Source organism: Cryptomeria japonica, chromosome 3 (genome assembly GCF_030272615.1).
Source record: "Cryptomeria japonica chromosome 3, Sugi_1.0, whole genome shotgun sequence".
NCBI classification, from domain to species: domain Eukaryota; kingdom Viridiplantae; phylum Streptophyta; class Pinopsida; order Cupressales; family Cupressaceae; genus Cryptomeria; species Cryptomeria japonica.
Genome location: NC_081407.1, coordinates 936,826,355 through 936,852,574, shown reverse-complemented (window position 1 = coordinate 936,852,574; position 26,220 = coordinate 936,826,355). Strand labels below are relative to the sequence as shown.

General features: G+C 40.7%; 1 protein-coding gene across 2 annotated transcripts in view; it reads left to right on the top strand.

Moving 5' to 3' along the window:
- LOC131072938 (protein RETARDED ROOT GROWTH, mitochondrial) overlaps positions 1–26,220 on the top strand; it is a 147,268-nt gene that overhangs the window by 61,787 nt on the left and 59,261 nt on the right. For both annotated transcript variants that reach the window (XM_058009242.2, XM_058009241.2), the window contains exons 4-5: positions 6,754–6,902; positions 7,020–7,171. In XM_058009242.2, coding sequence (XP_057865225.2) covers positions 6,754–6,902; positions 7,020–7,171 — 301 coding nt within the window. The remainder of the gene's footprint in view (positions 1–6,753; positions 6,903–7,019; positions 7,172–26,220) is intronic.

Genomic DNA, 26,220 nt, shown 5'->3' with positions numbered 1-26,220 from the left:
GAACAATTCCGTATAGTGTACGGAGTGAACGATCAAGCAGGCAAGAAAATCCGAGGACTATACCGTACAGCGTACGGGTTGCGGAAGGCTGCCAGAATCCATCATACAACACAGAGGTCATACCGTACGGCGTACGGGTTGCAGAAGGTTGCCAGAGTCTATCATACAACGCAGAGGTCATATAGTACGGAGTACGGATTCAAGGCAAGAGAGACTGGAGCCACTGTACGGTGTATGGGGTACGGAAGACAAGAAAGGAAAGCCTTAGGCTACCGCATGTGTAAGGTATACAAAACTCATCAGAAGGGGAGCAAGTGTACGACATACAGGCTCCGTACAGTGTACGACACATAGTGACTGGAATTGCGGCACGTGGAAGAGCAGGCCATTCGCCGTACGAGTACGGCTTGGGAGAAACAGGGGGTTGTCAACTTATAGTACCGTACGACGTACAGACTTACCGTACGACCATAACCCTTGAGGGTATACCCCCACCGTACGGTGTACGACACACTTCCGCCAGTACGTGCAGAGTAGAGATATTCGTACGACAACCAGCATCAACAATTGCCAGACAAACAGAGACAATCGTACGACCAACAGTATCAGCCATAGGCATCCGTACGACAACCAACATCAACATTTGCCAGACAGTCAGGGACATCCAAACAACCAACAGCATCAACATCCGTACAGCAATCAGCATCAACCACGCCCCCAAGGCAAAGTTCGTACGGCGTACGACATCAGTTAGGTAGACAGGGAGGTCCGTACGACGTAAGGTACCAGGTGGACAGGTAAAGACATCCGTACGGTAGGCACTTGTTAGGACAATCAAGGAGGCCGAACAACAAGGAAACGAAGAGTGACACAATGGGCCATACCAACTGGCGAGACAATCTGTCAGGCGGTTATAATGACTTAGGAAGGGGTATGGGCAGAAGGGCAGAGAAAGTCAGTTGCAGTACAACCATGACTGCCACAGAGCCTGCTAGCAGCAGGAAAACCAGGAGCAGACTGAATGCAACAAAGGACTCAGAGGAACTCACGGCAACAAACGCAGCATTCGAGAGTGTGACTGGCAATGAATGCCGTACTTGGTGGGAGGAAAACCTTCCAGACCATGTGATGAAGGAATCGCTTAAAAAAGCATAGGTCGATCACGCTATGCAGATGCCCATATTTAACATTAAGGAGTTCGAGCTAGTCTTACGGACCATGGTATCCGGTTATAACCCTCACGAACGAGCTTCGGTCATCCAGTTCCAAGGGTACACAATGCGGGTTTCATTCAAACCTGAGGATTTCAGGCGCGTATTTGGCATACCGGATAAAGGAGCATCTGCTGCCAAACCAACCAAAAACCTTACCAGAGAAAAGAAAAAATGGTTGATAGACCTGGTGTGCAGAGACGACCTCACAGAAGAACAGTGGAAGTGCATCTGGGTCGATAGCAGAGGAATGAAGCGTAGCTTTATCACACCAGGAGAATGGAGGATGTTGATGGACCTGGTTAAAAGCCGCTTGACAGGGGCCAGTCGGGCCTCGGACATCGCCATATGGATGATTGGGTTAATGAATGGGATCAGATGTGGGAAAGTGTACAACAGGGGGCAACTCCTGGCAGAATGCATTCACGACTTCCTGAGATTAGAACACAAAGCATTCTACATGTGCCATCATGCCATCAACTTGTTCCTAGATGCCGTACGCCTGTATGTACCGCCAGAGGATTGGGGGACGTTTGAACCTCACAGATGGGTCAAACCAAATAAACCCACTTTGTACTACTACATTCACCTGGACATCCTTAGTGACACATCGCAACACACACGGAAGAGGAGGAAGCTAGACACGTCTGTGGAAATTGAAGAGGATAGCAGTGCCGAGGATTCTGAGGAAGCGGAAGAAATGGAAGAACAGGAAAGTGGGGATGAAGGGTTCCATCTGTCGGAACACACCACCATAGAGGAGGAAGAGGAAACAAAGTCGTACCAGCAGGAAGAAGATGACGAAGAGGAGCAACAGGGGGGATTGCAGGCACAATGGAAGAGTACGAGGGTAAAGTTTATGCCCTCAAAATTAGCTTCGGCACACCTGGTACCTCAGGAGGCGCTTGCAGTCGCCAGCCTAGTAGGAGATGTACGACTAGTGGGGGTATTATTCCAGAAGATTGGAGAAGGGGAGCCGCCGGCACAACGACGAGTATCGTTGCCACAGATCAGTTTGGCCGTATTGGCAGTAGAAACTGGTACGACAAAAATTGGTACAATGGCAGCAAAAACTGGTACAACAGCAACTGGTACGACGACAACAGGAACTAGTACGGCGGTAATAGAAACTGGTATGATGGCAGCAGAGACCAGTACTGTATCAGTTAATTTAGAGGCAGCCTTGGATACTATGACAGATGAGGATATAGATGCTTCGCTGGATGGATGGCTAGGATAGTTCGCGCTCGCCCCGAACCTTCCCCCCTCCCCCGCACCACATAACATGGCCATCGGGCCAGGCATGACTCCAGATAGAGAGGTCACTGTCCCAGATGAGGAGAGACCCACTAACCAGGTGCAACAGGGAAGGGACGAGCAGAGCAGTGGCCTAGAGGGGACTCTCACTGGACTTCATATCACACTACTTGATCCGAATGACCCAGCAGGCTCACTTAGACGATTCTTGGTAGAGCTACAAGGACTCTCGGATGTTGCACGCGACATGGCTTAGCTTACTGGACAGATGGAGGTTGGTAATTCAGCAGACGCTACACAACTGTGTCATTTTATGGCCCAGGGGTGCAAAGATGAGTTCACACAGCACCTTGAGTAGCAGGGATGGTCGGATAATAGTACACTTGAGATGATTCAAAACTGGACCCACAGGCACGTGATAGGAGGCTCAGGCACCTTAGGCACCATCTTTCGCAGTATGGAGGGAACTTTTCGAGAGGTGTACTTACAGATGCGGCAACATCAAGTAGAGAAAGAGGCCCAACAGATGTACATAGTAACCCTGGAAAAAGAGAGCAGGAAGCAGACGAAGTTGGCCATAGAAGAGAAGAGCTTGAGGAAGGAGATGGAAATGAAGATGACTACATGTGAAGCCCGCTGCAGTATGCAGGAGGAGGCACAGGCATTGGCAGCCCAGGTGGCGGTGCTCACTTCACAGTTGGAGCAAAAAGATAAAAAGCTAATGGAAGCGGCTCACATGGTAAAGAAAGCGCGGGAACGATAGTTATTGGTAGAAAAGAACCTGAAAATTCAGGCCGGACCACAACCTCCTCCTATTGCCACTACAGGGACGCCTCCTCCCTCTTCTCGGTCTTAGCTATGTTTTTCATTTCAGTTTCTCTTGTCTGAGTCGTTTGGAAGACGACTACGTTTTTGGGGGGGCTAATGTTAGGGGTAAAAACGTATGTTAGTACGAATAACAATTATAAGTGTTATGTGTGTTTATGTTTTGCTATTGCCAAGAGGTTCCCGTCGGGTAGTTGGGAGTTGGTGACGGTTGGCAACTTGGCCAACCGTCGGGTCTATATATTGTTTGGTTGGAACCTCGGCAGGGGATCATGTATGGACGATTCTGGACATTGGAATAAGGATATAACTTTCTGGTCTAATTATTATCATTTGTAATTTGTGCTATGATGTATAATTGTTCTGTTCCATGAATACTTGGTACGTGCAGGAAATACTGTGTTATCTGATTATTCACCAATTATACATTTAGGACTAAACAAATACCTCGTCCCTGACAATCAGGAATTGATTCCAAGTACACTCAAAGGTTTTCCTTCTATCCTAAAAGATGCACTCATTTCTTTTCTTCCATATCACCCTTGGCAGGAGAGGCAACTGATTTCCTATCTTACTTTATCTTCCTCCACCTGAAGTTGCTTGTTGTCAATGCTGATACAATCCTTAATTTTCTCTGGGAGGCATTCAACAAACTTTAATTCCTAGAATTGCGTGTACCATAGCTTCTTAGAGAAATCACAACAGGGTAAGAGGTGATCCGTGCTTTCTCTCTCACTCTACAAAGATAACATCTAAAACGATCCTGAGAGGCTCATTTTAGGAGATTATCTTGCTTAAGAATTTCATTGGCACAAGCAAGCCAACAGAAAATCTTTTCTTTGGATGAAGCATTACTGTACCATAGTTATCCAAAGGAACTAACTTTTGTTTCTTGTGGCAGCAAGTCTACAATATCCACTTTTAGCAGATTAATTGCTGGATTCAGCCCCCTCCCATCTCAATTTGTCTCTTCATGTTTTTTAATTTCTTTTGTAGCTTCTAAATGTTGTTTACCTAGAGCCATCATCTGCAAGGGCCCTTCCAGGTTGGGTGTCTTCTGCTTTCTGATGAAAATCCCATTTTCTTGTGTCTAATTGAATGAATTTCATTTCTTGTGAATGTGAGTCTGAAGTATCCACTTTTGGCAGATTAGTTCCTGGATTCAACCCCTTCCTATCCCAGTTCATTGACTACTCCTTTATTTATCATTTTTGCTAGCTGCAAAATATTGTTTCCTTGAAGCCATAATTCCTGCAAGCTCCCTTCCAGAAAATCTCATTTTCTTGCATTCCCTTCAGTAGTTCTGAGATTTATTTCTCCACTCATTCTCAAGCACCATCCTGAAGCCTAAAAAATCTCTATTGTTGCTCAAAGTGAGTATAGAACCCATTGATCATTCCTTAATTAGATGTGATTCACTTGCCACATATTCCACAGAACCTATATGGTCATATTCCACATATTCTTATTGTGAAGATTAGAATTGGGTCTATATTATCCAGGTATTTATCCTTGATTTATTTACTCCAAGCATGTCCTTGTCTATAAGTAACCTCCAAACAATTTTTCCTAGAGTCTTCATTAACTTGGTAAGGTTGCTAGCTCCCACACCAGTACATCTTATAAGAAGGCATATCTTACTTCCACGTAATAAGAGGATCTGTTTGTTTCATGTGTACCCTGCCAAAAATATAAACAGATGCCATATTTTGACAGCAGCATCATAGATCTTCAATGGGATAAGTGAGATCTACCTAAAATAAATGAGGAGAGATTGCAACAACAATTTAGGCATTTGTAGCTTACCAGCAGATGAGAGCTTCTTCTGTGCCTGTCCTTCCTGCTACTTACTATATCAATTAGCCTTGCCCAAAATGCACTTGTAAATCTTACCTTGGACATTAGAGTTTGTAGGTTTATTGGCAAGTCTGCACTGAAAAAGCCAAAAAATTCCTATCCTGCAATCTTTGATCTGCATTGAAGAAAAAAATGAGGCTTGGCAGATTTTAGTTGCTTCACAGATACTTCTTAATACAGTTTTAGGGCAGTCCTGAAACTGTGGCCACTTTAAGTGCAGTCATTAACAAACTGAAGGCATGGTATCGTAACTGAAGGTGTTTTATTGCAATCTAAGTCTTTAGAGGTGACTTCTTTTAGGCTTGTGATCCTTCCCACCTTGCTACTATTTGATAATGACTCCTCTGCCACATTGGGTTATCCAATCCAGTGTCTTCTACATCTCCTCCAGCCACATTTTCCATAGCCTAAACACAGAGGGCTGTTCATCTTGTGTGCTCCAATCATTATAGCAATCAATCTCATTCAAATCAATAAGCTCCTTTGATTTGTCCTCCACCCTTTTTTGTGCAAAGCCTAAGTTTGTATTGCACAAAAACTAGGTCATTATTTTGTTGTTGAGTCAACTTATTGTGCTTCTTTTTGTGAATAACATCAAACAATCTCCAATTGTGCCCACAGCTAGAAGTGCTACAAAGTTGAGACAAGATTCAAAAGACTAATTTTTGAAGATTTGTTGTATTTCCACCCCAATCTTCTCACTAAAAACATGCAATTAAGATATTCAAGAGTTTGTAAGCAAGCAATATTTTATTAATAGTTGTAATTTGTAGCTTGTACGATATAAGAATTCAATTTTTGTTACTTGGGGATTGAGTGGATCTTCCTCAAATAGCTAGTGGCAAGAAAAGAGCTTCCCCCAAGCTTGCTTATAGTTTTGCGATTCTGAAATAATGAGGTCACTCACCTCAACTCTGGGTGTCATCCTCTTAATACATGCTGAGAGGCCCTCCACAAACACGTCATAAAGGTCTCTAAAGCTATTGAAGAAAGTAAAAATTGGGGTTGAGGTAGTACCCTGTTGCATGAATGGGTTTGTGGAGTTGATTGTTCCACCTTCGATCAATGATCTCATAATGGGATCAAATTTCTCTCTATCCCCCATGTAATAGTTTTAGATGACCTTTTTGGCCCTATTCATGGCCTCATAATACCATTGGGTTTTGATTTTCATACACCAATTGGAAACCTCTCACCAAGGGCTCCAACACCTACAAGTACAAACAAATTAAGTTACAAATTTGAAGTTGCATTATAAGGTGTACTTAGAGTTTGCATAGTTTGAAGTTGCATAATAAGGTGTACATAGAGTTTGCATAGTTTAATACGTTATAGGGAATGCGAGGAAGATGAAGATGGTTCCCAAAGAGTTATGGTTGTCTTCATAAAGTCAGTCATGTTTTTTCTTATAGTATCATAAAAAATCTATAAGATCATCTTTGTTGTTCAACCAATATAACTCTTATGTTTTTTGTTGATAAGAAGCATTTCATTTAAAGAATTATCAATAAGAGTGAGCATTCTTATTTCAGTTTTAGATTTTTTGATTTTAATATGAAGCAAGCAAAATCCTAAATCTTGAAAGTTTCTTGTTGTAATGCAGATTATGCAGTAGTGGAGAAGCCATCATTGGAGACCTGGATGCAAGGTGGTCCAGATTACATAGTTATGAAAAGACTTGACATTGATGGGATTCGCATCATTGGAAGTGTGCTTGGACAAAGCATTGCATTGGATCACTTTGTTCGACAGGTATCTTTTATGCTTGTATGTCGTACTTGATTGTTGTTGACTGTTTAGGAATTGGTGTTTTATTTAGTTTATTTTGTATAGGACATCTGTCTGAAATTGGTTGGAAATTATTTTCAGGTTGATGGTATGGTTGGAGAATTTATTGATTTAAATAAAGGAATGGAAAAGACTGGAACTTTTACCATGAAGCAAAAGAAGCTTTTTCAGCTTGTTGGGAAGGCGAATTCCAATCTGGCTGATGTAATTCTTAAAATTGGTCTTTTTGAAAGGTAAACATGATCAGAACTTTTTTAGTTACGTCCAAATCGACCTTGTACAAGATAATAAAAATGTTGAAAAAACTTAGACCTGGTACAGATTAAGAAGCAACATTTCTCCAATTTTATTCTCTAGAATGATTACTCTAGTAGATAAACAACTTAGACATCGTGATTATTATATATAACCTCTGGTCATAAAAGATATGCACACTCTAAAGATGATTATATAGGAACACTTTAAAGTTTTCTGCTTTCTATTTGTGATTTTTATTGACATTATTAAACAAATGGATTGTTAAATTAGTGGCTGTACAGAAGTTTTGATTTCACTTAATGTTTCTTAAAGTGATTGTAAGCATGAAAATTTATCAAGTTCTCAAATATAATTTACAAAATTACATCAATGATACTGATTTGGGTGTTTCAACAGTATAACTTGGTTGATTTTTCCATTTTCCTAAGTTTTATTTTTTTATATGCTGAATCAATTACAATTTAACAATCCTATCTTTTTTGGCAAAGACCACAGATTCCTTGACATTTTGCACTTGGAAACCACCTAAAATACCTCTTGGGAACCCCTAAGTTTCTTGGAGGTTTGTTTAGAATTGATCACATCATTTTCAGCATGCAATAGTTCTTGAACCAAGCAAGAAAATTCATATTCTTACTAAATTTGTCACCATGGTTGGTCTGGATCCCAAGAAAGCTTCAGGGGATGACACTCTAAACTATGGTGATCTAGATGTGTTAATATTTGAAGCAAATTGATAGTAAAACACAAACAGACATGGACAAGACAAGATTACTTAAAGCTCCATTGCCAGCCAGGCGTCTATAGCCCCGATGGAGTTATCCGTATATTCCCTTTAACCAATTTGATATTTCCTTTTCAGCTCATTTTTCTCTTTTTTTCTTTTTTTTTGATTTTTGATTTTCACTTTCCATTTTGATATTGCTTTTTGTTCCATCAATTCTTTTGGCTTGTGAGCAGTGAAGCTCACTAGGGTTTGAGGATTGCGGTGGCGCTGAAGCCAGATTTTAGATTTTTCACCGATCACAGCTTCGCCTGAAAACCACAACGACTCGGAGATTATAAGTGTGAAAAAGATATAATAACTGGAGGACCATAATATCTGAGTTCAATAAGCTAATCTTACTTCATTGCAAATACGACCTGACTCAAAGTTTTATCAAAAGAAACCTCTTTGCGTTTCCAAAGACCTCATAATTGTCCAAATGAAACCAACAACCTAGTGAGAGGTCAGAGTGCTTCATGACAAAATCACCCAATTTCAAATGGATACCCCTCAGGACAAACCAACTAACCTAAACAAGACACCAAAACACCTAAACTAAGACCCAAAACAAAGCGAAGGACAAACCAAACAAAACAAACCAGACAAACAAAAACGAAAGCAAACTAGACTAACTATGTACAAGGGAAGGCCTTTTGAATTCTAAGACTGGAAGTAATGTTTGAGATACCTCCCATTGACAGGCAATGGGACGTCTTCTCCAGTTAAAGTCTTCAGTCTGAATGCATTTTCTCCTAAAATCTCAGAGATTTGATAAGGGCCTTTCCAGAGCTTATCAAATTTGTCATGCTCTCCCCTTTTCTCGTGTGCTTTATCCCAGTATAAGACAAGATCTGAGATCCTGAATGCTTTGACTCTGGCTTGTCGATCAAACCATCTTTTCACAACTCCCTGATGTTTTGCAAAATTCTCCAGTGCTTGATCTCTCTTTTCCTCAAGATTCAATAACTGCGTTAATCGGGCTTGGACAACATCGGTGTCTTCCATGTATTCCTGAATAAATCTCAAGGTCGGGATCCTGAGTTGCATGGGGAAAACTGGGTCTTGACCATAAACCAGAAAATAAGGTGAAATCCCTAATGCGTTCTTGGTCTTGATTCTATCCGCCCAGAGAGCAAATCTCAATTGGGTATGCCATTCTCTCGGACTTCTTTCTAGTAGCTTCTTGATGACACTAGGTAGGTTTTTATTAGTTGATTCAACTAACCCATTACCCTGAGGATAATAATTCGATGAAAACTTAAGGGTTATACCATACTCAAAACCCCAATTTGAAAATCTCAATGATGTGAAGGCTGAGCCATTGTCGCAGACCAATGCATAAGGACACCCAAACCTCGTGATAATGTTTTCCTCCAAGAATTTAATTACGGCCTCAGTAGTGCATACTTTAAGAGCTTGAGCTTCCGACCATCTGGTACAGTAATCAGTAGCAGTGATGATATACTTGTTTTGTGCCGAGGATGCGGGGTTGATGGCACCAATAAAATCCATTCCCCATTTGGTGAATGGTCTTGCTTCGATCACTAGATTTAATGGCATGGCAGGATTCCTTTCTCTGAAGGCGGCGACTTGGCAAGTGTGACAAGTCTTGATATGATTAAATGTGTCTTTGAAAAGCGTGGGTCAGTAATATCCTGCCCTCAGGATCTGATGAGCCGTAGCTAGGTTGGCTCCATGTCCGATCCCGAACTTGGAGTGAAAATGTTCAATTATTTGTTTGGCCTCTTCTTTACCAACACATCTTAGATATATTCCCTCGTGATTCCTGCGATATAGAACGGATCCTTGAAGCATATAATGTTGACACTTTATTCTTAATACTCTTTTCTGAGTGGGTGTCATGCGAGCAGGGCACTTGTTGTTGAGCAGGTATGTCACAATTTCTTTGTACCATTCATCAGGGGTGACAGCCTCTAATTCATAAACTTGCTGGATTAATCCGGGTCCGTCAATTGTCAATGTCTGTGCCAAAGCTTGTCCTCGAACAAGTTTCATAGGCTGGATTTCAATATCAAACTCTTGGATAATGGTGACCCACTTGCCTCTTCTCTCCCCTAGTTCATTTTGCATGAGGAGGGTTTTTACTACTGCATTTGGTACTATCGCATGGATTTTGGCCCTTAAGAGGTAATGTCTGAATTTTTTTATGGCTTTGACCAGTGCATATGCTTGTTTTTCAATGTTGGGATATCTGAGTTTTGCATCTTTCAGCGGGGTACTCATGAATGCAATTGGATTCTCGTCCCTCTCTTCACTCCTCTGGGTGAGAATAGCAGCACAAGTGTATTCAGAAGCGAAGGAATATAGGTAGAAGGGCTTGAGGTAATCGGGAGTGATCAGTACTGGCGCTTCTGCGATTGCCGTTTTTATCTCCTCGAATGCCCTCTTGGCCTGTGGCGACCATTCAATCTTTGCGTCCTTCTTCAACATCTCATTCAAAGGTCTAACTATCTCAGCAAATTCGGTGATGAATTTTCTAACAAAGTTTATTTTGCCAAAGAATGATTTGAGTTCCTTCTTATTGGCTGGCAAATTGATGGTTGATATAGCCTTCACTCTTTCAGGATCAATGGAGATTCCTCTTTCTGAAATGACATGTCCTAAAAGCTTCCCTTCTGTTACCCCAAATATGCATTTCTTCGGGTTGAGAGAAACACCATATCTTTTGCACCTTTGGAAGACTCTTTTTAAGTCATCCACATGATCTTCTCTTTTTCTGGAGAAAACTGTGATATCGTCCATGTATATAATGATGCATTTTCCAATTAAGTCCCTGAAGGCAATATCCATGGCTCTCTGGAATGTGGCTCCAACATTGATAAGTCCAAAAGGCATTCTTTTGTATGCAAATGTTCCCCACTTGGTAGTGAAAGCGGTCTTTAGTCGATCTTCAGGCTCGACCAAAACTTGATTATAGCTTGAATATCCATCTAGAAAAGACATCATTTGTGACCCGTTAACAATCTGTAATACTTCATCGAGTGATGGCAATGGATAATTGTCCTTTTCTGAAGCTCGATTGAGATTTTTGAAATCGACACACAATCTGATCTGTCCATTCTTTTTCCTTACAGGAACCAGGTTGGCGACCCACGTCGAATGTCTTACCGGAAAGATGATTTTGGCCGAGAGCAGCTTCTTAACTTCTTGATATATTAGGGGTTCCAGTAGAGGGTTGATCGGCCTTTGTCTTTGCCTAAACGGTTTGCTTCCTGGCTTCAAAGGAATTGTGTGAGTGATAATTGCAGTGTCATAAGTCTTAAGATCTTCATAACTCCAAGCGATGACATTTGGGAAGTCTCTTACATTTTTCAAGATTCCATTTCTTTCCGGTGCGGTGCAGGCCTTTCCAATGAACACATTCTTAACTTGTCTATCATCACCAACGTTGATTGTGTCGCACATGTTTCCTTCCATGCTGTGGCTGTTTATCTCTTTCAATTTGTCGGGATCAAAGATTCTTTCTAACTCCACCATTCCTTTTGGAATAGTGTTTGTTTTCAGATTCAAAACTCCTTCAGCATCCAATTCTGCTCCCTCCACTTCTTCTTCATCAATGATTTGAGCTAAGAAGACATCTGTGTTGGTCAAGAAATTCAGTTTGTGCTTGTCATCTTCAAAAACTTGAAAATTGGTGATGTTATCCGGGACTGAAGGTACTGATGTTAATTCTACTGTGAACTTCTTCAATCCTTCCATCGCTAATGGTATCAAAGAGCTAGCGGCTTGTGCAAGGGAATTAGCCACTTGATTCTGATGCCTGTATATAGATTTGATGTTGAAGGCCTCAAAACTCTCAATAAGGTCCCAAACTCGATTTCGGTATCTGGTCAGCCTCTTGTCATGGCACACATACTGCCTTCTGATTTTTCTTATAGCTATTTCTGAGTCTCCATATACTTGCAATATTTTTGCTTTCTTTCTGATAGCCAGCAATAACCCATGAATCAAGGATTCATATTCAGCTACATTGTTGGTGCAAGGAAATTGTAACCTATGAGCGGCGAGGTAAGTTTCTCTTGTCGGGCTAATTAATTCGAAGCCTGCTCCAGATCCTTGTTTGGATTTAGATCCATTGAATCTTAATGTCCATATTGAATTTCCTGGATTTTTCGCTTCTTGGTCCTCCTGGCTTTCAGTTGATGTGTTGGATAGATTTTCATCTTCTGAGGAGCTTTCAACTTTTGAATGTTCCATTTCTTCTATAATCAATGTCTGCGGAACACTCTTGTATACTTGTTCTAATGCAGTCCGGCACAAAGCACAGGATAGTTCTGAATGGACGACATTATGTATTCTACACCAATTGGGGAGGAGTAAGTCCCGGACGAACGCCATGTTGCCAAGTTGCATACTTTGTCGCACGTTCTTGGGAACAAATTTTCTAAAGTTTTCAAACATCCCATCATCTTCTTGGTCTGATCCTTGGTCACTTTCCACGACAATTTCTGTAGATTCCATCACCTCTTGTTGACCGTCCTTGTCTCGCAGGTTTTGCATCATCAAGACCTCTTCCACTTTAGGTTTGTATGTCCCTAAATCCGATTCTAAGAACAGGACTTCATTATCTTCCCCATACTCAGTTATCATAAGTCTCAATCTTGGAGTGCTGTCGATTTTGATTTGATTTGGGACTCCTCTCCAGGGTAACCACATATGTGTGAAGTTTGTCGACACATACCCATTCAACTTTCGCGACCAATCTCTACTCAGAAGCATCCCATATGAGTCAGGGATATCTACGACCGATATGTCTATAAAATTTTGAACCCTTGGGTCTGCAGCCAATTGCATGTGGATATTGTTCAATTCTCCCATGACTGGAACTTCTGTCTTGTCTAGCTGAGTGACTTTTCTTTTGGTAGGAGCGGGAGTTATGCCTAGTCTCTGACAGACAACCAGGGGCATCACATTACTAGAAGCTCCTGAATCATAGAGGCAATTGTGCAGTAATTTGACTAATTTCCCAAAAATTTTGACTGACAGCAGGAATGGGGCCGGTTCATCTTTTCCTTGGGAAAGGACCGAGGAATCCCCATTATTTTCTTGATGCTTTACTTCATTGATCCTCGGATTGTTATCCTTCTCTGGGCTCTCTTCTTTTGAGTGGTCCGTCTTGTTTGGAGATTTTCCTTTCTTGACCACTTCTTTCTTAACGGCAACTCCCTTCTCTGGAAGAATTTGACTAGTGATGAGGCTTTCTTTGATGGAGGTTTGAGCTTTCTTAGTCTCGCCTCTTTTGAGTAATACCTTGCCTTATAACATATCTTCCTTTTTGGCGGGGAAGGCTATGGTCTGGACCATGCATTCGTCTTGTTCAGATTGCCCTTTGTTATCAGCTTCCTCTTGGGTTACATTGATGGTGGCTTGGACATTGTTAGCCACCTCTTTGGACTGATTCTGAGCATTCGACCTTATTGTGTTCGAACCATTCAGACTATCAATCATAGCATCTTTAATCTCTGTGACCTTAAGTAGCTCGTAGAGCGGTAGGCTAATTTTGACCTTCTTGAGTTCTTCCAACACCGACACGGCGAATCTCTTCATTTCATCGCCCTTGGGAGGTGCAACATTCTTTTGCCTATATTCTTGCGTATGCTGTGGATACTCTGGATTATTGCTAGCCTGTGGATCTGGAGGAGTAGAGAAATTGTTTGGAGGAATCGATGTAGTCAGGGGTTCCTGATTTCTCTGATTTCTATGATAGACTCTCTGGTTCACACCTCCTGAGGACTGGTGGAATACCTCTTTTATCCCCTCAACTAGGACGCAATTATTCAAAGGCGGGAAGTAATACTCTGAGTCTTCAACAGGTTCATTTGCTGATGCAGGTATTAATTGAGAACCTGGAGGTACCATTGGTCCATTAGCTGATTCTGGTGGAAATCTCCTATTTTGAGTTTGGTTACTTTCTCCCTCTGGTGAATGTTTGTAGCTCTCCACAATCATGGCTTGATCATACCGCGTAGTTGGGACCATTTCATATCCTGTCGTGGGAGGATTTTCAGGTGGATCGTTGTTGCGCATCTCTTGCTGGAATATGTCGGCTGCGATTTTGAATTCAGGACATTGCAACTCAGAATGCTGGTTTGTATTGTGGAGTCTACACCAACTGGACAAGGCCGCTTCTGCTAGAAACACCTTACTGGTAGGAGGATTCTCTTGATTTTGTGAATTTGATGGGTTGTCCAGCGGCGTCACCACGTTTCCATTATTAGGAGCGGTATTCCATGGTCTCCTTTGAAAGCCCTGGTTGTTATTTCCCTGATAGTTGTTCCTGAAACCTTGATTATTATTTCCTTGGAAATTTTGATTGTTTGTATGTTGGCCGTGGTTGACCCTTTGCATGCTTTGAAGTTGATTATTTTGATTCCTTAGATGAGTTACTTCGGTTGACAGTTTCTTGATTTGTTCAATCAACTCTTTCATTTCATCCTTTTCTTCCTGTGTTCTTGAAGAGTTTGTTGCATTTTGCAGGTACACAGGTTGCGCTGGTGGGGCTTGTGAAAGTGCAACCCCAGGATGAAGCACCAACTGGTTTGCCGGTTGTACGCTAGGATATGTTGCTTGTGGAATAGGATTCATAACTGGAGTCTGGTTGGTTAATGCCATACTAACTGCTTGTATTTGATTTGGTGTTGCAGCAGGTCCCATATGTAGTAGTGGCCCAGTAATATTTTGTCCCATGTGCTTACTGACTTCAATAGCCTTTGCATATGCTGCATTTAGATCATTCGGGATAGGATGTGTCCTCACGAACATGGCGGTAAGATGATCTAGGGCTCCATAATAGATTTCCCTTGGGTCAGCAATGAGGTAGGGATGTCGTAACATCGTGTATGCGTGGTAGAACCTGTTGTTGAAAGAGGTGATTGGCTCATGTTCTCTCCTTCGGATTTCAACAAATTGTCTATACAGCTCGGCTGGCGTGGTTGGTATACCAAACTTTGCAATAAACGCATCCTTCATTGCATCCCAGGTCCTGATTGACCCTGTAGGTAAGTGAATGAACCAGAAGTATGCCTCTTCTCCCAATGAGTAGGGAAAAAGCCTACATGCTACATCTCCATATTCGACTCGCCTGTTATGAAGAAGATCTTCGAACATCTTAATATGATCCTCTGTTGTACGATTGAAATCACTGACATTGAACTTGGGACATAAATTCTCTGGATTCTTTGGCATGTGGTGATAGATTGCAAATTCCAATGGTGATGGGTTGTTGATCATCCAAGTAGCATCGTTAAGCACATGAGCAGGAGGAGGAGGAGGAGGAGCGTTGTGAGCCATCGTGCTTCCCGAAGTTTGAAAGCTTGACAAGAGACTTGATGAACTGGCCTGGTTTGTTGGTTGGGAAATCGCCTGGATACTTGCTTGAATTGCCGCTTGTACTTTTTCTTGAAGAGATGGAGCTTGTGAAGACTCAGGAACGTCTTCTAATCTTGGTTCAAATTCCTTTGGAGTATCTTCCCTTTTGACTCGCTTCGACCTTGAAGTGAACTGAAGTTCATCCAGATTTTTGGTGCCTGGTGTCGATCTCAATATTCTTTGATGTTTCTCGAGCGAGAAAGAACCAATACGATCCAGCGTGAAGATCTGTCTTGCAGAGATTATTGCAGGTTCCTTTGATTGCGAAGTTCTCTAGGGGCAACTCTTTGGTGTTCCTCAGCTTTGTCTTCTTCTTGTTCCAAGATGATCCTCACTCTGTTATACTCAGCTTCGCTTCTCTTCATGTCCCACGCTTGGTGATTCAATCCGGAAACAATGTCTTCTTGAATGTTGCCTATCTCCAAATTAGGTTGCACTACTTCATTCAATCCTTCATGTGGCAACACCATCGTGATACATGATCATGCTCGAAATGCTTTTTTTTTTTTTTTGGTAAATTTTCTGGATAGTACTATTCCTTTAATTCCTTGGATTCGTGCCCTCCTTCTAGCGCCAATTCTGTTGACGTGTATTTTGTACACTATCAAACACAAAATAAAATACCCAAGGGTACCTTATCCTCTCTTGAGTAAAGCCTCTGAATGCTGAAGATATCGCAAAAAAGGATCAATCAGGGTGACTTCAAGGTTCTTCGTGGTAGGATCTCTACGTGTGGATAAGCACCAGTGGTCGTTGTAAATGCTGTTTCTTCAAGGGGCCTTACGTTTTCGATCTGCAGGAACAGGATTTTCCTAAAGCTAACAGGTTCTAAAAAAAAAAATCAAAAGATAGGGTTTGCAAGAGATGAATTCTAATCTAATCCTAAGAGTGACTCAATGCAGGCTAGACTTGGTAAGATTCTACCAATTTCAGTATTGCCAAGGAATTACAACTCTATTGGAATTGGTGCGATCTTCTAAGGCGATTAGTGATTTTCAAATCATCAAGAATTATACATACTATCATAAAGATACATATCAATAGTTCAATAATGACTGAAGGTTCAAGCAATCTAGATATCTCCAGTTGACCACGCAAGGCGTCCTCACAATCAGTAATAAGCTAGTGGTTTGGAACGTGAATCTCACCAAAGATCAAGCACAACACTTAGTCCTTCAAACTTAAATACTACTTCGACTGAGAATGATTCAAGAAAGTAAACAACCATGAAGATACCCACAAGAATTGCAATAAAACACCATAACTTCAATATTTTATTGATCTCAAAGCCAAAATAGAGAACAATTGTTTGAAATTCTTTCTTCACTACTCAATCTTGCTACAAAATAACTTTCCTCTCTCCAAAGCTCTAACTATTATCTATCTCCTTCACATCTAATTTCTAATCTTCTAATGACAAAATGAAAATGAGTGAGGGTATATATAGCATCCTCAATTACAATGAACGGCCCAGATCAAAAGAAGATCAACGGCTGAGATTCTGACACCTAAACCCTAATTAGGGTTTGTTACAAAAAGTCCCCTTTTTAGTTGAACATTATTAAATGCATAGCCAAATATTTAATTGGCACAAAAGTCGAGGAAACATAGACCAATGATAATTAAGATGCCACATCATTCTATAACAACCTTTCTTCCAGAATCTTGTTCCCTTTCCAATGCTCTTTCTTAGCATATGCAACGAATCTGGACACAATTCCTTCAATCGCAGCAATAGGAATCTCAAGAAGATTCTTCATTCGCTCCTCCAAGTGGAAACCCTGATCAAAGGCATTGAGAAGAGCAGCCTCCCATCCAGGTTCGAGTTCTTTGATCTTCTCAATCAGGAGCATAGTAGTGAACATTAGATCCCGTTGCTCATCTGTGATGACATTCTCATCTTTGCAAAAGATGACTTTGACTCTCTCTTCCAACTCTTGGAGGTCCACATCCGTCTCAACTTCGATCCTCCTGCCAAGAATGGTACATAACACTTCAAACACCTTATCCTGAATTGGATGGACGACACCTTCAACTTGATTGCATTTGGTGCTGATGTCCTCGAAAAGAACCTCTTTCATCTGGAGTAGAGTTGACCACTGAAGTAAATTATGAGCTCCTCCATCTATTATCTTTTCTTGTGCTAGGATCTTCCTTGGTGTTTGCCTGATTACTTGTAGAACAGGAATGATAACATCTCTAGTGTGAGCAAAAGCAGCTACAGTTATCATTAGGTTGTGGACGATCTCAAGGACCTGGATAGCTCGGTGGATTGTCTTCATCATTCTTGTTGTAAATTCAACAGCTACCGCGTGGGATTTGTCAATCCAAGAGCTCATAAGCTGAACCAAGCTCTTGACTCTTTCTGCCTCGCCAACCGATTCAAGGAGAAGTGCTTGCACAGGAGATACTGCCGGATCCTGACGTCCCAAGGGCTGATTGAGATGGCTAAAGTAACCTCTCCAAGCACTGACCTCTCTCTCAAGCTTCGTATTCTTTTCCATTTCTTCTTTAAGTTTGCCCTTGAGTGCTTCAAATGAATCGGTTGCCTCATCCATTGCCAGTTCAGTAGTGAGTGGACCAAGCTCAAATGTTTCTACATCATACTCTTCTGCAAGAATTTCACCTTCATACTTGTCCACTACTGGTGTAGCTATCTGCAACTTCCTAGATCCTGTCTCATCTCTGATCACCTTGGAAATCTTGGTGGCCTTCCTCTTCTCCGTTACTTCTTGAGAACTTCCTATAAGGTTCTCTAAGTCAATTACATCATCTTCATCTTCAACCACAATCACCCTCGTCAGTCTCTCCTTTAACCAATTCGGAATGGCAGATCTCGTCTCTCTTACTTGTATTTCTTTAGGCAATGATTCATCTTCTCGGAGAGGAGATGTCGCTTCATCATCATTCTTCTCTTCATGTAGCTCATTAACTCGGGGAGATTGACTTGACGAATGCTGAGGTGTCTGCCCCTTTTCAGGCTTATCATTCTGTACCATGGACTCCATAGATTCATCAACCTCAGGCACCGTCTTCTCTTGACCTTCAGCTTGACTCGCCTTCTTTCCATGTTGAGAAGATGCGCTTGATGAGTGATTTCGATTGGCCTCTTGCTTCTTCTTGGAGGGTTCTCTTTTCTCAGGTCTTTCTTTCCTCTTTGCACCTCTAGGATGAGAATTGGCTTCACTTACGCTTGCTCCTCCCTCTTCTGGTCTTTCCTTAAAAGTAAAAGTCATTGGTATGTTCTGCTCCCTTAGCTTCTGATGTTGTACATCCACTCATCTGCGAGTACATGACAAAACTGGAGCCATCAAAGCTCTCAAGTCCAAAACCTTAGGTTCATTCCAATCTACCTTCACTGCTTTGTCTTCTCTGTCATAAGATGACTGGAGATGTCTGCCGCTATCCTGTGCTTGATCAGCTACTCTATAAACTTTGCATTTCCTGATAAGATCTAAGGGTAGCCTGGAATGCATCTTTCTTTTAACCTCTAATTCACTTGAGAGATTCATCCAAAAGTCTTCTACCTGAAATTCGTGTTTGTACTTCTTGCCAACTGTCTCCTCCATATAACCATGAGGATCAAAATTCTCCCTCGAGGCAAAGAATGTGAATGAATATAAAGCCAGCTCCTTCTCTGCATCCTCCGAGGCTTGAGTATTAGGACATACCTCAACTGAATTCCCCAATATGATGGGCATGGGAACTCCATGTCCATGCTTGTGTCTGAATGTCTTTTCATAAGCTGCTAACTGTTTGGTCACCTCAAGTAGTACTATCTTGTCTGTCGGATACCTTGGCAACATGTAGGGAGGTGAAGGACACCCATGAACTCTGATATATGTAAACTTTTGAAACTGGATGAACCAAGCACCATACCTCTTCACAAGCCCTTGTACATCCAGAGATAGTCGATTGTGAATCCCACCTTGCAATATCCTAGTGATGTTCATCGTGAAGGTGTCATTGACTAACTTGTAGTCACCTCTAGGAGGATGATGCAAATGAACATAAGAATCACAAACTCTCACTTCTCCGGGTCCTCTTCCGATCACTTCTCTGTGAGGTAGCCCTGCATATTCGAAACTCCTGATCAAGGCATATATGACGTATGAGCTCATGTGGAACGACTTGGTAGGCTTTAGTCTTCTCAACTGCACATCCAGGCAATGGCTAATAATTTTGGCCCAATGAATGGTTCATTTCCCTTGGACAATCACTTGAATGAAGTAGAACATCCATTTCTCGAAATAGAAGGCTTGAGGAGCCCTTGTAACTCGATTGAGCAAAGTTATCAAATCTCTGTACTCCTCTTGGAAGTCGATCCTATGTGGTGTGTTGGGAATCTTGCTCAGGCGAGGACGACTTTTGAGCAACCAATTTTTATTGATGAGGTTCAAGCAAGTGTCGGGATCATCTTCATACATTGACTTGGCTCCTTCTAGGCTTTTGTAAATCATATCCTTATGCTCTAGAAGATGGAGAGCCTCACTTATAGCCTCCTCTGAAAGGTAAGCCAAAGTGTTTCCTTCCTTGGATACGATCGATCTCGATTGTGAATCATAATGGCGGGCACACTCGATCATTAGCTCATGACACTGGACCGCTGGAGGGAAACCGACCGCCTTGATGATGCCACTTTCAATTATCTTCTTTGCGACAGGTGATGGCTTGCCAATGTAGGGGACCTCTCGAAACTTCTTCACACTGAAGTTTCCCAAGTTAGTATCTCCGATATTGCTCCATTTGGACACGATCCTGGTCTCCAATTCTTCGTTCTTTTGATCTTCCTTCATGAGAGCTGGACGACTAGCAGATGCTCCTGCCTTTGGAGTCGCCATCTTGACACCTACATAACATTTCACAATTAGTTCTTAGGCATTATATCTTGAAGCGTAGAAATTAAGACTCAAAAGGAAGATACAAGATGTTAATTAGGAAACCTCATGATAAGTCTTGAGTTATCATTTCCTAATTAACTACACCAAACGTAAAAGTTCAAAATTCAAATCTTCAACAATGGTGTCAAGATGATTTCGCCATACCTCCTCTTGAGAATTAAACTCTAAGAAATGATGCAAAATAGGTGAATTTCGCTAGGCAAAATGTAGATCAAAGCTCTGCCTTGAATAGAATGCGCCTCCTTTAGCCTTCACAAGAATCAACTCCACCTCCTTCTAGTCTCCAACACTTGAAATAAATTCGCTCCAAATAGACCAGATTTTGCACCTCCTTTTTGTTCTCCAAATTCGCACTTGAAGTAATGAGTGAATGATTGATTAAACTTGATCAAAGCACCCCTATTATATAGGGCGCTCACCACTTTGCTTCCCCATAGGCCGACTTGGCAAAATAGGCTAAAAAAAAAATAAATTCCTAAAAGGAGGGGCCGACTTGATAAAATAAATAAAAATAAGACCTTAAGCGCCCCATATTTAATTTTAATTTCATAAAAATTAATTTTAAATGCCTTCACAATAAAAGTTCGATTTTTTAAGGCTCAAAATTAATTTATTAAATGCCAATATGTCTTTTATTAAATGCCAATTTAATTTTAATTTTTTCAAATGCTTCGAAGTTAGCAATTTTGGCATCTAATGCAATTTGGAGGATATTAACGCTCAAATGTGAAGAATGCTACTAACTTCGCCCTGGACCCTTGGGAAGGGTTAGGAGCGAACTTTCAATTTAGGCCTTGCATTCCTCATTTTTCTTGTCCAAAACTTCATCTAGGCATTTAAATGGCATTTCTTATTGGAGTTTTGAATTTGATTTCATTTGGTCTTTATGAGGAAAGTGCCTTTAAGACTTTTTCGCCCTGGACCCTTAGAGAGGGTCAGGAGCGATTTCTTCAATTTGCTCTTAATCCTTCATCTTTTAATTGTCAACTCTCCTTGTAGGATAAGCAATGATCTCCTTCGCTCGTTCCACACATGCTTAATTTGCTTTTGTAAGGCAAAATAGGTGCTTCAAAGATTTTCGCTCTGGGCCTCCAGTGAAGGTCAGGAGCGACTTTCGAAATTTAGGCCAAGATCATCAAGTTTTGGAGGTAAATCCTTGTTCATTACGTTTTTGGAAGACCTTTCCACCTTAGCACAACCTTGCCTTAGCGCGATCTTGAAGGGAAGTTGTTGGTTTTGCAAATTTCGCCCTGGGCCTTTAGTGAGGGTCAGGGGCAATTTTGAGTCTTTTGCACAAATTCTTGATCATTCCAACTTCAAATTACCTTCAAGGCGTAGAATATCGTTCTTCACTCCCTACTGAGTCTTGAGGACAAAAAAAATCATCTCGAAATGCAAGGAAAATGTGCACACTTGGAAATTTCGCCCTGGACCCTTGGAGAGGGTCAGGAGCGATTTTCCCTATTGTCATCAAAATTTGCAATCTTAGCATCTCAATTCCACTTCAAGGCATTTCAAACATCGTTTCAAACTTGTGCCCAGGCTTAGCTTCGCCCAATTTTGAAGAAAAAGGTTGGATATTAGGTTTTTCGCCCTGGTCCCTCAGAGAGGGTCAGGAGCGATTTTGCAATTTCAGGCTTATCCATCTTTTGTTAGCCCTTTAAATTATCTTCAACGGTCAAAACACACCCCCTTCCATTCATTTCAATCACAAAACTTGTTTTGTCCTTGCAAGAAAATTGCACTTTTAGAATTTAGCTCCGGACCTTCAGTGAGGGTCAAGAGCGCTTTTGCAAACTTAAGCTATTTTCTCTCACCTTTCCCTTTGAAATCACCTTGATAAGGAAGAACTTTCCTTTTTCATGCTATGAATAAATCTTTAAGCCCAACAAGTGATAAAATAATGTGTCTTTCAGGAAAATCGCTCTGGACCTTCAGTGAGGGTCAGGAGCACTTTCTTTGCTTCTTGGTATATTCCCTTATTTTTTAGACTTCCAATCGCTTCTAAGGTATAAAACATCATCTCTCCCTCCTATCCAAGTCAGGTTTTGCCTCAAAATTTCAAACAAAGAGGAGAATCTTGAAAAAAACGCCATGGGCCTTCAGTAAGGGTCAGGAGCGCCTTTTGTTTTTTGGGTTGATTTCCTCCAAAATTGACCACTCAAATTATATTCAACGGACAGAACATGCTTTCCTTGATCTCTTCCAATCATAAAATCACTTTGATCCTGCAAGAACAGTGCAAATTTTAAAATCAAGCTCCGGACCTTCAGTGAGGGTCAGGAGCGCTTTTTGCCATCATGATCAAATTGTTTCACTTTTCATCTCGAAATTCCTTGGCTAAGGAAGATGTCATCTTGTTTCATGCTATGAATCAATTCTCATGTCCAAAAAGGTCACAGGATGATACATATAAAGAAAATCGCTCTGGACCTTCAGTGAGGGTCAGGAGCGATTTTTCACCTTTTGGGCAAAACACCTTCAATTCATCATCTTCGATCAAGTCTGGATACTTTATTATGCTCATTTCATCTTCTACCATGCCTTTGGTGTCTCAATTTGACCAAACAAGGCCCGGAATGACTCAAATAAGTTTTTTCGCCCTGGACCTTTAGAGAGGGTCAGGAGCGAATTTGATGATTCCAACAAGATCCTCCATCATTTCGAGTTAAAACTCCTTCAGGCGGGTGGAGAAAGTCATTCATTTTCTATTCATGCTCACCACTTGGTCCTTTTTCACTGCAAGATGAGGGAAATCAAAATTTCGCCCTAGACCCTCAGCTAGGGACAGGAGCGATTTTTCCCTTAACCTTCAAAATTCATCATTTTTTTATGCCTTCAAATCTCCAAAAGCATCAAACCATGTCCAATCATCCCTCTTGGAGACCCTGCACAAAATAATTTAGAAAAGTCAGTGACAAATATGCCTTAAATGACATTTTCGCCCGAGACCTTCAGAGAGGGTCAAGAGCGAATTTACCCTATTTGGCTAAACTATTCAAAATTTAAATCTCCAATCACTTCACAAGGCAGAGTCAGGTCATTTTCAAGGTCAAGAATCAGTTAGCAAGCTTATCAAAAACAAGAAATTGCACTTAGGATGAATTTCGCCTTGGGCCCTCAGCAAGGGTTAGGAGCGATTTCTCTGTTTCGGGCATCATCTTTCTTCCAAAATTTGATCAAAACCTACCTAGGCAAGAACACGCAATTTCTCCTTAAAAATGCTAACACTTAGTCAAAATTTGGATTTTACCCTAAAAAACCCTGATTAAACCTAACCTAAGACCCTACTTGACTCCCCTGAAAGGCTTACCTTACTTCAGTCGTCTCAACTCTTCGAGAGGACACTTAACAACTTTCAAAAATTGACTGGACTCTGTTTGAATAATATCCAAAAGGACAATTAGGGTTTAGCCCTAGCCCAGACAGACAACTCACTCACTCAAAACCCTAAAAGCAAAGAGAAGAACAAGCCAAACAAAAGCGAAAAAGAGGGGGTCCCCATTCTAATGGGGCGATGTGTGAAATGGTCACAACAACTATATAGAATACTCTCGAGAGATTGTATGGTTGTTATCTTCTAGCTATGCCTATACTATGAATTTGAGGCCACATGTTAGCTTGCAGATATTTGAATACAAGTTGTTGATTTTCCCAGGTTTTATTGGATGTATTTTAATGTATATATTTGATTCAATCTGATACTTGCATTCTTGGAATTCTATTTGTTCTCAAATTGAATAACATTATACTATATATATTCCTTTGGAGAGGCATGTCCTTGAACGGACATGTCTCTCCTTTAATTATAATAATTTAATCAATATTATAATGTTTCATCAATCAATTATTAATTTAGAATAATATAATAGATTAATATTGAATATTAAATTTTATATGATTAATAATAATATAATAATATAACATAATAATATATTATTATTAATCAACATATATTATATGTATTCTAAATGATCATTCAACTGAAGCTACAAACATTAACACTCCCTCTTAGCTAGGGAGGATGATCAGACAGAATGTGTAGTGATCTCCCATGTCAACACTTATGGCCCTCACCATAGCTACACAAAACATAATTAACACTCCCTCTTAGCTAGGGAAGATAAAATCAATGCAAATGCATTAAGTCTAGATTAATTATGGAATAGAGAAAATATTATCTCACTATGATATCAGGAAGTATGGTATAAACAAGAATATCAAGGCACATGATATTCACCATAACTCAAAAATATCATCTCATGATATTGGGAGTATTTGCATCAACCATATGATGCTTATCACAGGGGACCATAGTCTCAAGGTGTGAATTTGCCTCCGTCGGCGATTCTATTCACAAGCTCTTGCGTGGATTGCCTCTGTCGGCAATTCTATTCACAAGCTCTTGCGTGGATTGCCTCAGTCGGCGATTCTATCCATAAGCTCTTGTGTGGATTGCCTCAGTCGACGATTCTATCCATGAGCTCTCACGTGGATTGCCTCAGTCGGCGATTCTATCCACAAGCTCTTACGTGGATTGCCTCAGTCAGCGATTCTATCCATGAGCTCTCACGTGGATTGCCTCAGTCGGCGATTCTATCCACAAGCTCTTATATGGATTGCCTCAGTCGGCGATTCTATCCATGAGCTCTCACGTGGATTGCCTCAGTCGGCGATTCTATCCATGAGCTCTCACGTGGATTGCCTCAGTCGGCGATTCTATCCACAAGCTCTTACGTGGATTGCCTCAGTCGGTGATTCTATCCATGAGCTCTCACGTGGATTGCCTCAGTCGGCGATTCTATCCACAAGCTCTTAAGTGGATTGCCTCAGTCGACGATTCTATCCAATCTCTTCGGTGAGATGTTAGAAAATCTAATTACAAACATTTCCTCCAAGTCATAGCCAGATCCAACGGTTAAAACAAAAGTTATGACATTTTTCCCAAAACTGCTAACCCTAGGTAGGGTTTCAAGTGACCTGCACCAAAGTCGTCATATCTTGCACAAAACTGGATCAAATTTGATGAGATAAACATATTTGAAAACTAGAAACACAGATCTTTCCATCCATATATTATAGTCCTCATTTTGAGGCCAACCAAGGGCCGTACAATGGCATATTTCAGACTGAAAATTCTAAAAAAAATTGAATTCTCCAACCCTCTCCAACCTCCAAATTAAACTTCACAGGCCTGAGCTCTGATACCATGTTGATTTTCCTAGGTTTTATTGGATGTATTTTAATGTATATATTTGATTCAATCTGATACTTGCATTCTTGGAATTGTATGTGTTTTCAAATTGAATAACATTATACTATATATATTCCTTTGGAGAGGCATGTCCTTGAACGGACATGTCTCTCCTTTAATTATAATAATTTAATCAATATTATAATGTTTCATCAATTAATTATTAATTTAGAATAATATAATAGATTAATATTGAATATTAAATTTTATATGATTAATAATAATATAATAATATAACATAATAATATATTATTATTAATCAACATATATTATATGTATTCTAAATGATCATTCGACTCAAGCTACAAACATTAACACAAGTTGAAAAAATCCAAAAAAAGGTGAAAAATTAAAAAAAAAAAAGGTGAAAAGAAAGAAAGTTAAAAAAAAGGATTTCTCAATTGATGCGCAATAGTTTCATGTTTCTTGTTGTCAAGATAGCCTTCAAGTCGATATTCTTCCACTTTGGTGGAATTTGAATACACGACTTCATGCTAGGAGTTTGTCTGAATTTGCATCAAAGAATAAATGTAGAATTCATAACACTGGTGGACATAATGAGTTATGTTGTCTAACTTTTTTGTCAAGGATGGAATTAGCATTACAACAAAAGATTTCGTTTTCGGAGATACATAAACTAGTGGTACTTGCAAGGCCGGAATCAAAGTCTCAAATGATGAAGATGAATTCTTCGTAAGATTCAAGGAAATGATC